This window comes from Falco rusticolus, chromosome 7, assembly GCF_015220075.1.
Source record: "Falco rusticolus isolate bFalRus1 chromosome 7, bFalRus1.pri, whole genome shotgun sequence".
Taxonomy (NCBI): domain Eukaryota; kingdom Metazoa; phylum Chordata; class Aves; order Falconiformes; family Falconidae; genus Falco; species Falco rusticolus.
Genome location: NC_051193.1, coordinates 49,674,723 through 49,689,403, shown reverse-complemented (window position 1 = coordinate 49,689,403; position 14,681 = coordinate 49,674,723). Strand labels below are relative to the sequence as shown.

Here is a 14,681-nt window from a genome sequence, read left to right as displayed (position 1 = left end):
GGGCCTGTTCCCTTGAATTATATTTTTATGGCTCTTTTTGGAGAGAATGGAAGTAACTTGTTTTCTGCATAGTGTCAGTTTGGTGAGTGTTTTCAGGGGTTTTTTTTTCCCCCTCTTGCTCTAATGTGTTAAATACAATAATTTTTTCAGTGGGAGCTAGTGATCTGGATGCAGGTGTGTTTTCATTTGGCGACCTTCTAATGTCCTGAGTTTAGAACCTTCTTAAGAAGTTTTATACATGGTTCATTCTTTCAGAAAGCAGTTCGCATCTGAATATACTGAAATTTCATTCTGGGGGGTAGCATTGTTAATCTGCCCCGCTCCATGAGACTGTACCAAGGAGGATCTGGTATGTTCCCTCTGTGTATGTTTAGCTGCAGTTAAACACCGTTCAGTTTTACTTTCACTTGTATGAAGTTATGCAACTCTGCCTATAGGCAAAACTGAGCAACTGTTTAATCTGTTTATAGATTTAAATGTTGTCTTACTGAGTTACTCTCCTCTCCTTTGAAGTAACACCTAGGCCCTCTTTTATTAAACATTAGGCTGACTTGTATTTATTAAGTCATCTTTCAAGGCTTGGGGCTATATGCCAACAAAATGGTATTCTTTATCTGAGTAGTATAAATCTCTTACTATGGAACACTTGTTTGAATAGTTTCAAAGCTTATAATCTTGCATGTTTCTGAACTACAGCCCTCTTAGGTTCACTGGTTTACACTAGTAGGTGTTTTTACTTCAGTGATTGTTTAGATACCAGCTATGCAAAATGTGCTGTTGGACCAAGATGATGACTGTAAAAGGAAAATAACGCAGCTATAGAAGTTCACTTTTCTTCCTTTTCTTAGTTTCAGGTCGTGTTCCTCTGAGTCTCAGGACCAAGTCCCCAGAGAAGAGCTCCGAGAGGCTTCATGTAAAGAGTAATCCCACCTATGGCCTTCTCAAACTGCTGCTTTCTGTCTGGAAGGAGGACTTCGGGACACCTGTTCCTGTGCAGCTGATGCTCAGTGAGAAGAACATCAGTTACCTTGCAGGAGTTAAGCAGCGAGAGGTAAAGCTTAATCCGACCTGTGGAGCTGCCAGTTATCGCTGGTCCGTTCCCTCGGAGCTCTGCCTGCCTGCAGCCTTAACGGGCTGCTTGTGCGAACGTGGCCGGCAGGACTTGGGTCTGCTGTCAGCTGGTGTTTCTGCAGGGGCAGAGAAAAAGGCAGCTGCGTACTACTTGTTAGTGTTTGATACCTGTCTGGGGGGACTGTTTGATTTAGGAACAAATGGCCAAATGGCCCATTTGGCCTGGGAGATCGAGGACTGAATGCGTGTGATGCTGGTTGCATTCATGTATCTTTTATCAGCTTTCATTTTTGCATGCGTATTGGTGTTATAAGATCCTCAACTATGAAGCTGAAAATAATTTAGTTGCAGGCTAAACCCAGTTTATTTCAGAAGGTAAGAAAATAGTTTTTCAAGCTCTTCTTGGAACACACAGGGATCAAATACTTGGTGTGTTTGGAAACTGGGAATGAGAAATTTTGAGACTTTAGGATACAGTGTAGGAACTGAAGGAGTTTTGTTCCCTCATTTTGGATGTTGCTCTTTGGTGTCCTTCATTGCCACACCCAGATTATTAATGTGCTTTCTCCTTTTGCTCCTTTTTTACACATTCTGATCCAAGAAGAAAAACATGAATTGTATGTAGGTCTAAAGAAGCGATCACAAAATCCATTTTTTTTTGAGTTGTTGATTTATTTTTTTTTTCTCTTCTGCAGTGGGATTTGTTCCTTTTCATGCTTCATGGACTTGTAGAACATGACCTAATGAGAACTAATGAAATAGAGAGTTGCTTGCATGGCCTTAGAGAGCTCCCTTGGTCTTCAGTAAGTAATTAGATGTGGAGAACAAGAAGTGAAATAAGAAGTATAGCTACATAAACAGTCCATCCTTGTAGTTTTATTTCACCTGCATGAAACCCGTAACCTTCCTATCTATAGTTCCTGCTGAATGCCGCAGAAGCAGTGGCTTCCAGCAGGCTTGTTACAGGTGTTCAGCTGAAAGCTGTACCTGTGTGGATCCCAGCATTGCCATGCAGGGCAAACATTTCCAAGAAAATTGTAAACAAAGTTTGGAGACCAGCTGGCTCAGCTGCCAGCTCTCAGTTCTAGCCTGAGTGTGTTTGCCGTGCTCCAGCTGAAAATGACGTGTCGGGCTGGGTCTTCATCGACCAGATTTGCATTTAAACCTCTTTGCCTCCTACCACCAGAATGGGAGAGGAGTGGGACTATTCTAGCCAGAGTCCAAATGCAGGAGACCACCCAGCACCCTTGCTAAAAAAGGAGAGCGTTTCAAGGCTGGTGAGCACTTGCATACTGGAGATGTTTAACCATTCAAACTGGCATTGATCTCCTCTGAGGAGATTGTGGGGTTTAGAGGAGAGTCCGAACATGTAGACCCACGAGCATTCATCTTTACAAACAATGTTGTAGCTTGTCTAGGTTTCTGCGCTGGAAAGCCGTCAACATGTTTAACCTGGTAAAGTTCTTTACTAGAAAAATTAGGTAAGCCTCTTCGCTGACTTTTGTTAATAAGGGTTCTCTGGTTTGTTTATGTTTGTTACAGAATTTCGTAAAAGAACTGGAAATACTGTCCAGAGCATTTGTATCAGAACTTCGTAGAGAAGAGCCCAGGACTAATCGTTGCAAGCTGACCAGACAATCTCTAGGTGCTGTGACAGCCCAGAGTTAGCGGAGGTGGACTCTCTGGGGGCACAAATTACTAATGAAGATGCAAATGGAATTTTTAGTGTTTCAGAATGCGTCGTGAGCTCTTTGCTGGGAGCATACCGCAGAGAAGGGGTCACTGTGCAAAACCTGCACTGGTCTTTCTGTTCATGGATGTTTTGCCATGGTGATGCTATGCTGAAGGATTTACATGAGCAAATGAATCTCCAAGTCAAAAGTCCTTTAAGCACCTTGATCGTGGCTCAGAGCAGCCGTTTTTTAGACTCAGAGACACGTTTTGTACGTGCGCAGCAGCAGGCTGTGACCAAAGCCAGGAAGCAATTCACGTGGAGAAGTTACTTCATGGTCAGAAAGGTGGTTTCCTGGTGGCTGTCTCTTCTCTTAAGTAAATGTGATTTCTCACTCTGCCTAGGGGAGGGAAAAGCTGAACCTGTATGACATGGAGATGAGCCTGTATTTATTTTTCATTGTAAGCTCAGTTTTGAAGGTTTAATTTTTTTGAAGGCTCATTTTAAAAGTTAAACCATATTAAATATATACACCAGAACATTGATGGCATCTTTCTTAAAGGATGTAGATGCTTAAGTGTTTTTCCATCTCTCATTGGAAACAGAACTTGTAATTTCCTGAGGTTTTTAACAGAAATAAGGGAGAAAAATATCTGTTTATATTTTTTACTGAAGGCAGTATTTTTAAGACACTTTTGTAGTATGTGAACATAAATGGCATCTGGCTGCTATTCACTGTTTTTTTATAAACCTTCTTGCCTTGAGTTTGGGTTTTATCATACAGGAAATGCTGCAGCAAGAAAACTACAGCCTGGAAGAGCAGACAAAAAAGCAGCACAAGAGCACTGTGACATCCCCTGGAGGGCTGCTCTTGAAAGGAATCCCTTTTGTGAAGGACAACGGGTGTTCTCTGCTTCTCTGCCCTTGTGGATAGATTACCACGGGTGTGACCTCCTGTTCACACTGCACCGAGCCCCCTCCCCCGGTATTTCTTTAAGCTGGGGTTTGTGGTAGGCACTGCTGGTTGTGAGCAGAGTATGAGTAGACGCTCTTTGCTGTCTCATGGGATTCCCCCTCCCCGTAGCCGTGAGGATATTGCTGCCTTTTGTCTGGGAGCGTCCTATTAGTGCAGGTTTTTCCAGAAAGCAAATACTGTGTTATGTAAGAACAATATTTAGACAAAGTGAAGCCCAGGGCTTTTTAGCTTGCTAATTAACTAACCTCTTCCTTCTCTAAGGTGAGAAAAGGTAACGTCTTGCAGTTGATGACTGAAGAAAAACCACAAATAGGACTAATTAGGAAGAACTGTGGCTTCTGGTAAATGTGTGTGATACAGATAGAGAAACCACAGAGGCACACGGCTGTCTGAACTGTACCGAGCGTTTTCTTGACTTGGTTACTAAGCAGTGCACTGGAAGATTTGGCATGTTGCACCTGCGTACCTCATTTTAGGGGCTTTCTGATATGAATGAAGCACAGTGTCCCTAAAAGTGTAAGCATGCTGTGTATGCAGCAAGGACATGGTACTACAAATTGAAATAGCAAGTAATCGTACCATACCTGCTCCCTGAGGCTGAGCATTATGTGACATTTTGCTGCAGGTGTTTGTTGACGTTGTTGTTTGTCATAATAAACATGATTAAATGTCCTGGTTTGTGTTCAGGCTGTTGGTATACAACCTCTTTGTATTGGGGTGAAGTAAAAAAAAAAAAAAAAATTGCCTTGCCAGAAAGCAGTGGGCAGAGAAAGTATAGTAATATTGCTTGTCTGGCCTGCTGCTGCTTTGTTTATACTGAAATACAACTTTCATTTTGTTATAAAAGGAGGGGGATGGAGGCAGTGGAAGGGGGAAGCAGCTGGAATCTGCGATGGTAAAAAAGGTGCTCTCAGCTCTGGAACTGACTTTATTTGGTTATTGTAAAGCTGTTTGCATAGATACCATGGCTACAGCTGTCTTCACGTACTCAATTATGTACTGAATTATTCTTCTCTAGTACAACATGCTTGGAATTTTTAATTTAAAAGGTGACCAACCCCCCAGGAGCAGTTTGCTGTGTCCAGAGAGCACAGTTGTGCCCGATGGGGCAGAAGGCAGGCAGCTCTTCAGCGGGAACCGGCAGGTAAGACACCTCTGTTTCCGTGTTCTTCCGGGTTGATGCGGTTGCTCTAGTTCCTGGGCATCCTGCGGTACTCGGCCTTCCTTGCTCTGTAACACCGGACACCTGACTTTGTAACTGAAGCTGAGGAACGGCTGTGCAGCGCGCTGTTTGGTGCCGAGGGATACTCAGCAGCGGGCCCCGCTCAGGAGGGCGCATGGCTCTGCGGTCCCCCTGGGCTGGTAGGCTCCTCGTGGTGGAGCGCTTCAGGCGTTGTACGCGCTGCGGCTCCAGCTGCGGTGCCAGAGGTGCTGCAGGAGGGAGCGAGCTCACAGCCAGCTGGGTCAGCGGGGCCTGCCTCTGGCGGCCTTCCCTGCTGCACGCTCCCCGCGCCCTTCTGTCCGAACTGCCTTCTGGTCCCGTAACCCTGGAGCGCTCAGGAAGACGCTCCAGCCAGGGCCTCGTTTCAGAGCAATACAAAACCCCCTTCGCCTGGACAAGGCACGGGGTCGTGGCTACCAAACTTCAGCAGCGACGGGCTGCTTCGCTGCTGTGCCACAGATGCTGGTTCCATGCATGTTCCTCCACAGGTAAGTAACTGGGAGACCTACGTCTTCTGTCACAAGCCGTTATGCTATTTCTCCATCCAGCCCAGTTCCATAGGTGGGTATCTTAGCTGCAGCAAAATAAGGCGGGGCTCGTTTCCTTGTGTAGAAAATACCATTTATTGTGGATATGAAAATAGCAATCTTGATTAAGAGCAGAGATGCAATAGTAGGTGGTACAATACAATTGGTTTGATCATCTACTGCTCAGCAGTAACTTACAGGAATTTGGTTTTTGCCTGTTGTAATTTAACAAATTAGCTATCTGCTGCGTTTTTATTCTTTCCAAACAAACCAATGCCGTACATTAACACGTACCATAAAATGTTGTATTTGCAAAAGAAAACATTCATATAAATAGGCTTTTTAGTATCAATTGACGATTGTTTAAAAAAAAAGTTACATTAATTCACTACTGATAAAAATAAAACTTAGCTTTGATAGCATATAAAAACACTTCAAAACAAGCATATATAAATAACTTAATTTGTAAACATAGAAAAAAAAATCTTATGTATATATAAAAATAAACATCTGATGCACTGTACAATAAGACATTATCCTTCACAGGCACCATTGATCAACAGGAGTCCCCCTAGATGTTTTTCCTACAAAAACTGCTTTATCACTTAGTGCCATGTCCAAAATAAAAGGGGGAAAAAGCGAAGCACTGAGCAAAGTTTTGTGGATTGGATGCAGACCTCCCCTACCTCCTCTGGAAGCCCATGGGAGCAGCACTGGGGACAGAGCCAACACACTGTGCTGCTGTTTCTGCTTACTTTTTTTACGTCTCTAATGCACTGCTACCTTCGCCCTTCCTTTCCTGAGTTCCACCAGAAGCGGGGACACTGTGTGACAGGTTGTAAATCTGGAAAGCCATCTTTTTTGCTCAGTTGCACAAAACTTTGTGACAGGTCACCCCTTTTTCCTTGAGGGGCTATGGAAGATGCATGACGCTTGAAATGAACCACGCCATGACTCAGTTGGGCAGGCTTTTAAGAAAAGGCTGAGTCTCACCAAAAGAGACCAGTACTATATTGGCGTTAAGATTGTAACCATCACCATCTAAAGATAAAACAAAGCAAATTTGTAAGTGAAAGGTTTTATCCTACCTGGTATAGTTGGGGGGGGAAGCTTGGGGCTGTTATGTCTCAAAACTGCTATTTTCTTAAATATCAATTTAAAATAGCTATTATCTTTTCTTTTAAAACTTAATATCCTAGGAACAGGAAGTAACATAGAAGCTGAGAGCGGGAATTACACCTGTGCAAAGGTACAGTCAAAGCAGATCTTGGCTCTTGAACTCAAAGGTGAGAAGTGCAGCTAACTTCACTGGAGGCTGGGAAAACACCAGTTTTACTGAAAGTAACTGTGTTAAAGTACAGATGCTGACTCTGGTACGGTGGATACTTGAATACGTATTTCTCACTTGACAAATTTATAGTGCAACAGCTTCTTGAACAATGGGGGCTTTTTTGAGCTACAGAAAGCATATCATAGCAGCTTTTATTGCTTAGATAAGAGATCTAAAGTGATTCTTTACTGTTGTGCTGAAGAACTACATGAAGTTATTCAGATACTTGCGGTTCTGTTCAATTTTAGGAATGTGTAACTAAACTAAGGGAGTGTGTTGGAACAAACACATAAAGCCTGGTAGCGGGATTGTTGGACCAAGTTCAACAACAGAAATACCTTGAGGTATTGAATGGGAAGAGTCTGTATTTGCTGCAGTGAGACAGCTGGTCATGTTAGGAACAAAGAAGTGCAGTAAGACTATGACCAGGCTAGATTTTCAACTCTTAGTGCATTTGGGTAAGCGTAGAAGGACCAATGGAAAAAGCCAGTGTGGAAAAATGCTGGAGCTACTACTCTTATGAGCAGGATTTAAATTCTAGAAACAAGCTGATTACTCAGTATTACTCCCTATTAATTACAAAGTGTCACTGTTTCCAACTGTCAGTTTGGTTTCTTTATTTCGAAGCACCTAGTTCTGCAGCGCAGTAAAACTGTGTCCTGAGGTGTGGTGGTTTGCACTGATGCTGCATAGTGTTGTGGCAATCTTCGCGAACTTTCAGCTGCTGTTAAGCGTCCAGTTTTGTGCCAGATGCTAACTAGCAAGGAAGTGTGCCAGTCGAGCAATCACCAGAGGCTGCCGCTTAGCAATGGAGCTCAGGAGCCTTGCGGGGATAGCCGGGGCACCCAGATCCACCTGCAGGAATGAGAAGAAAGGCCGCACGCTGGGCTTTGGAGCTGGTTTTGGACAAAACATGTCTCCAGCCTGGTACAGCTCTGATGTTGCAAGTATGTGTTAAGCGCAAAAGTAGTTCAGAGCCAAGTGCTATCGTCATGGTGTGGTTTATAACGTCTCCTTCCCCCTACTCTATACACGTTCAAAGCTTTGTTATTTGATGTTACTTTCAGCAGTATGGCCCATGCTGCTTTTGAGTTTAAGCTTAAAATATATATTTAAGTATTTAATCTATCTAAATATATTTTAATTATTTAATTTACATTCTTATTTACAAATACATATTACATATTATTTACATACTATATAGATAAAATCATATTTAACTAAAAATATGCAAATATTAATTTTAAATATTGCTTGTTTGAGACAGTGTTATGAAAATGTATATGTGTATACTGAAGTGCAATATAAAACGCACATAAAATTTTAAAATACAGTATGCATTGTAAAATGCCTATACTAATTAATTAAAAAATAATACTTTTAGAGTTGTATTTTAAAAACATGTTTTAAATAGGTAAGTTTAAAGGACTAATGCCATTTAGCTCTCAGATGAGCACTTGAAATTACACCTATGGTATTCCCTTCTGGGCATTTTTAAGTACTTGGTACCACTGTCTCAAAGAGAGCCTCCATTTCAGATGAGTCTGTAATAAATGGATGGCAGGATTTTCTTATTCTTAACTAGAGTCCTCATCTTGACTTCTCTTTTGCATCTATTAAGCATGAGGAATGAATGACTTCAGTTAGAAACAGTTAACAAGTATTTCTGTGCATTTTGAAAACAGCATAACCTGAGGTGGACTTCCTGTGTCCACAGCAAGATGAAAATGCAAACAAGACCCTCCATCCTGGCTCACCATGTGCGTAAGCACAAGCCCAGTAAGATTCTGTCTGCATTGCTGTACGTTGTGCCAGGTAACAGCGTGGAGGTGACTTTTAGTCACTTCATGGCTGATACATAATAGCTTTTTGCATTCACAGTTGGACATACAGCAAAACCTTACCTGTGCCATGTAAATAACTCTGGTGATATCTCTTCCATTGACTACATCAGGTTCCAGTATCCAAGCACTTGGCAAAATCTCCCCTCTCACCACTTCCTTACACGGGTGAGGCATGGATGCATCATACACAGACTGAATAGCCAAGACGGACAAGTTCTCCTGCGTGTGACAAAGCGTAAAGATGACAATTTGAAAAATTTTTATGCATAGAGTAAGACTTTTTTTATTTGCCATGAGGCATATTTCTCAGATCACTTAAAAAGAAATAATATTTCTCATGTTATTTATGAAATAACTTTCTGTCATACTCTTGCATGTTTGTAACCAGAATATACTGCTACACTGCTGTTACTGCCTAAAAAGGGGCTTGGTTGGTGACTGTCATTCACGAGGCTGTTTTAGCTATGGTTCGCTTCTGCCCTATCAGTGTGGCTTTTCTTCCTGTTACACTGTCACTTCTGTAAACGTGAGCATGGACTTTCCTTCCTTCTCTCCTTTGTCCTCGAACCATGAGTTCAAAACAATTATTCCTCTACACTTCAGAGGGAGCGTTCACTTTACCTCTTTGGCTTCTACAGTAATGCAGCAGAAATCCCGGGGTTGTTTTAGGTAGCACAGGGAGGTATCAGTCACTAAATACACTGTGAAAAAAAAAACACCCAAAAAACCAAAAACATGGGGAATTAGACTTAAAGGCACGTGCATACTTTATTTTGATTTCTTGTTGCTAAAGAGCAGAGCTCTAGTTAATATGCTATAATGTGTCATTAAGATGTTCTTTCAAGCCACTTAAGGTTTGTTTTTATTTTTAAACCACTGTCTCTAGCTGTGCTTCTGCAGCAAGACGTGTTTAATATTATCCTTACTTTGGAATAGTCTTGCAAACCTGAAGTTTCTGTATTAAATAATGAGACTGTTTATTCAAACCTGAAGAAATGAAGTAAGATGCCTCTAAATTTCTCCCTGGCTGGCAACCTGAGCTGAGAAAGTACACAATGCTAATGGCGGCCAGCCATTCGCGTTGATACTCACCCAGCTGAATATGGCTGGTTACCTTCTTGTGTATTCGAGCGGTGTTGATAGTTCTGTCATACAGATGCCTTTTGCCAGGGTCTCTCACTAGTCCCCACACGTAGGGAAGAGGTCTTTCTATCACTCCTGCGCCCAGAAACCCGTGCCTTGTTGCTGAAGGGAAGACTTTGTAGTAAACCTGCACCTCTTTTTCTGTACATTGATATCTGTCAAAGACAAACGAAGGGTATTTGCACACAAAAGGGCCAGGTACATGGAAGGGCCTTCCATTGTAAAGATCTGCCATAAGCTTACTTCCAACCAGCTGCGGCTTGGCAGGTGTAGAGGTTCCTCAGGTTATGAGAGCATGCTGCCATTACCTTAGAAAATAAACAATGACAAATGTACGGGTAAGAGAAAGCTGTATAAACTGCGTTCAGCTTTTACATGCTGCTACACAATCTTCTAAGCAGGCCTTACCACAAATGGTTTTACAGTGCTTAGTAATCCCTAGGGAGTACTAACAGCCAGGCTGACTTACCTGCCATACTCTCTGCTGAAGGAGAATATATATAAAATGTAGCCTGTATACTAGCCTAAACTGTTGTGAGAAAATGGGAGACGGGAGGAGCCTGTATCTCCAAATGACGAAGTGACTCCACCCGATCTGAAATACAAAGTTGGTATGCTTTCCTTCCAGCTGCACACTCACTTCTTGCCGTACACGCACACATAAAACCTGCACTGGATGTCGTAGGAATTTATGGACACTAAAAGAGTTCAGCCACTTCACTCAAACATTTCAACTGCCGTGCAGCAGTCTCTTCCGCACCCACTGCTGCAGCCTGGCTCACTTTCCCCTGCCATTTAAAATCATCCCGTGTGTGTCTCTGTAACTGACAAACAGGTAACTTGGCGTGTCCCACACATTTTTGCCAGAACTTCCAGCAAGAGGTAGAGAATAAGTGAAAACTGCTTGTTTACTTACCTCAGTGGTAGCATTAGCCAAGATATGTTTGGATAGATCTTGGTATCCTTTTGTTGAAGAGGAGCTGACAGAAATAGTTAATCCATGAGTGAACCTACAGCTGATGCTGCTAGAAGGAAGGGGTGGCTGAATTCTGCCGGCTTCTGCAGGAAACGAAAAAGCCATAGAGGAATTTTAAAAAAAAAAAGTTAACCGACCACTATTCTGCAGTTGTAAGGACTTAAACCCTTCACTGGAGCACCCAATCCAGATGAAGGACTAGTAACATCCCTTTTCTAGACAGTCTGGTGTTGGTAATTGCACTGCAGTTACGTCTTGTGTTACTCAAGTTTAACAAGTTATTACCACATACAAGCTATTAAAATAACCTAAAGAAGAGCAAGCAACCTCGGTTTTGAGGATAAAAATAAGAACTTGCACGTACAATCCTATACTCGCTGCATCTTTAGCACCCACACCCCTCCCTGCCCCGCCTGCTTCCTTGGTTCATTCAAAGCATGGTCCTCATAGCCTCTCAGAACAATGTACTTTGACATCACCAGATCAAAAGACCAACTTCACAGGGACCAAATCACCATTTACTTTTCCATGAAATTCTAAGCAAGCTCTGACTACTGGTAACAGTATTTTTCTTAAGTCATGCAATGGTAGGGACATCCTCAAGATACCTACAATCAAATTAGATTTTGATTTGCATAAATGACAGATCTCATTTAGGCTTTGCGATACAACTCAAAATATTAGCAGACTTATGTTTTTCTTACCAAATGTTGAATCCTTCTGCAGCTGCTCTAGCACATAAAGCTGACTATTTCTAACAGCTGAACGACCTCGTGTATCTCTTGAAAGCAAAGCATTTCCAGAAGAAACCTGATTTAAGAAAGAGCAGAAGTGGGTGTGAAGTGGGAAAAATAAATTATGTTACATAGCAAATGGAATAGTTGTAGCAAATGTGCCTTACAAGCTTGGAAGCTTCTCTTTAACAGAAGGTAACTCCTTTGCCTTTCCCCTCGTTATGAAATGATACCCTGACTCAGGAAATTTAGCAAACCAAGTGTGAGGAGCTAGCACAGGTGCATACTCCAAACTGTAACTTCAAGAAGGTCCGTGTTCACATACACAAACTCCTAAGTCAGTGTGTGCATCACTGAGGGAGCCACACTGAGAATATCGGGTTCTGTTTATCACAAGAGAAGGCCTGTTGCTTCCAAAACATTTGACAGACAGTGCCATTCCTGGCAATAGCAACACTATCTGGTTTTTATCTGAGTGTAAAAAACCCCACCGCTTGAAAAAATAAGTGTGCCACTGTCCTTTGCAATTACATGGCAGTGCTCCCTCCACCCCATGTCACCCCTCTTGTGTACTAGTGACAGAAACTTGTCCTGTTTGATAGTTGTGACAGAGTATGAGCCATCTCAAAAAAACCCGCTTCTGTTCCTACATTATCTCTGTAATTGCTGAAACATCAGGAGACATCAGTCACACAAGTCAGCTGTTTCTCACCTGTCCTTCCTGGCTGCTGAGGTTACTCGCAGTATATGTAGCAGTATTACTGCTATTGTAACCAGATGTTGGGCCAGAGGAGAGGCTGAGGCTGGAGTCTGTACATAAACTACTTGTACTTGCAAGAGTCTTCAGCCTTGCTTCTTCCTGTAATAGGTATCACAGTATTACAAACAAAAACACCAGGCAAAACTCACCTTGCACAACAGCTAGTCAAAACAATGATAACAGCACTAAGAGATGAAGGAAGAATAATCTGAAGTTAAGTCGTTTCATTCAGGTAGTGTTGACAGGACAAAAGCTGTTGCCATACAGAAAGTATTAAATAAGCGGGCTCGTCTGAAAGACTAAGATTATATAAGCCATAGAGCAAAACACCCTTGTAAAACTTGGCAGTCAGGGAAAATGCAATGGAAAATGGGTGCAGAGCAATGAAATAAGCATTCACCATATTTTATGCCAGATACACACGAATGAGGAGAGGAGGTCTGCAGGTGTGATTGAAGCTGCATTGTCAGGCAGTGACAAAGGTTACTGCATGAAAGTATAGTCAGAAACGGGGCAGAACAGACACACCCCCACATCCTTGCATCCAGGAGAAAAATGCATATGCCTGGGCTGTGCCAGATGGGTAACAAAATGCAGAAGAAAAAACCAAAAGTACAGGACAAAAACACACATGGAAGACAATCTAAAAAGAGAAACAGGAAAAAAAAAAAACAAACCCCAAAAGACCTGTATGTTTAAGTACATACTGAAATAAACTCAGTTTATTTAGCAAAACTCTTCCATGGACTGGGCAGATGCCCCACAGGATGGCTGTGTAAGCTTGATCCAGTGAGAAAACGTTAGGGTTTCTTGCACATAAAATGTGGCTTCAGGAAGATGTAGTTCAGAAGAATGAACGTTATCATTCAGTATTACTGAGATCTTTTTAAAGCACAAATTTGCATTTAATTCTTTGGGTTTTCTATGCTGATGCATATCGAACAGGAGAATTACTTAGCCATGGAACAAAGCCTTTTAAAAAAATGCTTTGATGTGAAGAACGCGTAATGGTTTCCTCCGTAATGCTCACCTTCTGTAACTGAGAAAATATTTGCTCCCGTATGCGCCTTTTTTCTTGCTCAGCTCTCTCCCGAAGTTTGTCCCTAGCTCGTGCAATTTCAGTTTTGGTTTCCTCTCGTGCCCTCTGGTAGTCTCGGAGCAACAGTTCAATGTCTGAAGGATGCTGAATGCTTCTTTTTGGTTCTTGAACTCTGTAAGGATAGGTAAGTGGGAAAATACACATAATTACTTGAAATCAGGCCACCTGACAAAATACCATGAGAAAATAATCTTTCAACACAGAACAGGAAAATTTGCCAGAAAAGCAAGTAACCCCCACCAGATTAGCCTCCAAAAAGTTTCTCTTTGCTCACTAAAGGCTGCACAGACATTAACCTTGGAAAATTATTCAGATTGCAAGTCCAGTTTACCACTGAGATTACTCCAGAAATTGCACTGGTTTCTGAGTCAGCTCTCCAAATGATCTAAGGTTACCACTTTGGCATATCACACACAAAATAATTGTGTTGGGAAAATAACTGTCTCCTGACCTTCCTCAAAGGCAGCAAAAGTCATTCAGGGGCTATGGTGGAGGATGAGAAATTCCAAACGGTAAAGTGTTGCAGAACTCTTCGATATTTAACATGAAGCTATTTCCTCTGGCTTTTAAGTATGTGAAGGAGTAAGAAGACAGACAGGTCTGTAATGAGTCAAGACCGAATACTTGGCTGTCCCCATAAATCATACACATAAAACAAATTAGACGCTTGTTATGGACCGAAATAAACTAGACAGAATATTTCAATGAATGTTTTCTAAAATCAGCCACGTTTTTCCTGAAAGCACTTTCTGTCGCAAAGTTCAACACTTCTGCATTGAGAAGAATTCTGTCACAGAAGTCTCAGATGTCAGCAAGAACCATTAATGCGCACCCACTGTGAACAGTTAACGCACACCAGGCCGAAAGAGAGGTTCGTAATGCCCTACCTGGTATTTTCTACCACATCTCTCCTCAGCTGTTGCAGATACTCTCGGCGTCTGCTGGGGAGATCTAGATCCCTCTGACTTGCATCCAGTGTCTGCAACAGACTTAAATGCTTTTGAGGACTCAGACTTCGGCTTCTTTGGTATCTTTGCAGCCTTTTTTCCCTTTCTTTCCTCAGAGTTTCAATAGTCCTCATGTGTCTGTTGGGGAAACATGATTAGAGCAACAAAATGTACCCTATACATTTCTAGTAACCTTTACAACCCTGTACTTCAGAAAACACTTAAATATTAGGTAGCTTTGTAATGTCAAATTTATAGGAACCTAGTACCAGACACACTCTTTGCAAATACCCCTTTGGCCATATGGTGACAGATGATGCAGAAATTCTAAAACTCCACTGCTTTTATAATGGTAGGAGATGCTTAAGAGGGTCTTGGTT

The 14,681-nt window shown here is 42.0% G+C and overlaps 2 protein-coding genes across 5 annotated transcripts in view; one reads left to right on the top strand and one right to left on the bottom strand.

Annotated features, from left to right (window-relative positions):
• Positions 1–4,405, top strand: part of CDAN1 (codanin 1) — a 33,448-nt gene extending 29,043 nt beyond the window's left edge. For all 4 annotated transcript variants that reach the window (XM_037393595.1, XM_037393596.1, XM_037393594.1 and 1 more), the window contains exons 26-28: positions 849–1,051; positions 1,767–1,874; positions 2,614–4,405. In XM_037393595.1, the coding sequence (XP_037249492.1) occupies positions 849–1,051; positions 1,767–1,874; positions 2,614–2,739 (437 nt within the window). In that variant the 3' untranslated portion in view covers positions 2,740–4,405. The remainder of the gene's footprint in view (positions 1–848; positions 1,052–1,766; positions 1,875–2,613) is intronic.
• A 1,140-nt stretch (positions 4,406–5,545) lies between these two features.
• Positions 5,546–14,681, bottom strand: part of STARD9 (StAR related lipid transfer domain containing 9) — a 113,074-nt gene continuing 103,938 nt past the window's right edge. Inside the window, exons 25-34 of the mRNA XM_037393598.1 lie at positions 14,242–14,439; positions 13,286–13,466; positions 12,208–12,354; positions 11,466–11,571; positions 10,702–10,844; positions 10,029–10,093; positions 9,735–9,940; positions 9,264–9,343; positions 8,703–8,861; positions 5,546–7,653 (exon numbers count right to left, since the gene is read on the bottom strand). Of these exons, the coding sequence (XP_037249495.1) occupies positions 7,552–7,653; positions 8,703–8,861; positions 9,264–9,343; positions 9,735–9,940; positions 10,029–10,093; positions 10,702–10,844; positions 11,466–11,571; positions 12,208–12,354; positions 13,286–13,466; positions 14,242–14,439 (1,387 nt within the window). The 3' untranslated portion in view covers positions 5,546–7,551. The remainder of the gene's footprint in view (positions 7,654–8,702; positions 8,862–9,263; positions 9,344–9,734; positions 9,941–10,028; positions 10,094–10,701; positions 10,845–11,465; positions 11,572–12,207; positions 12,355–13,285; positions 13,467–14,241; positions 14,440–14,681) is intronic.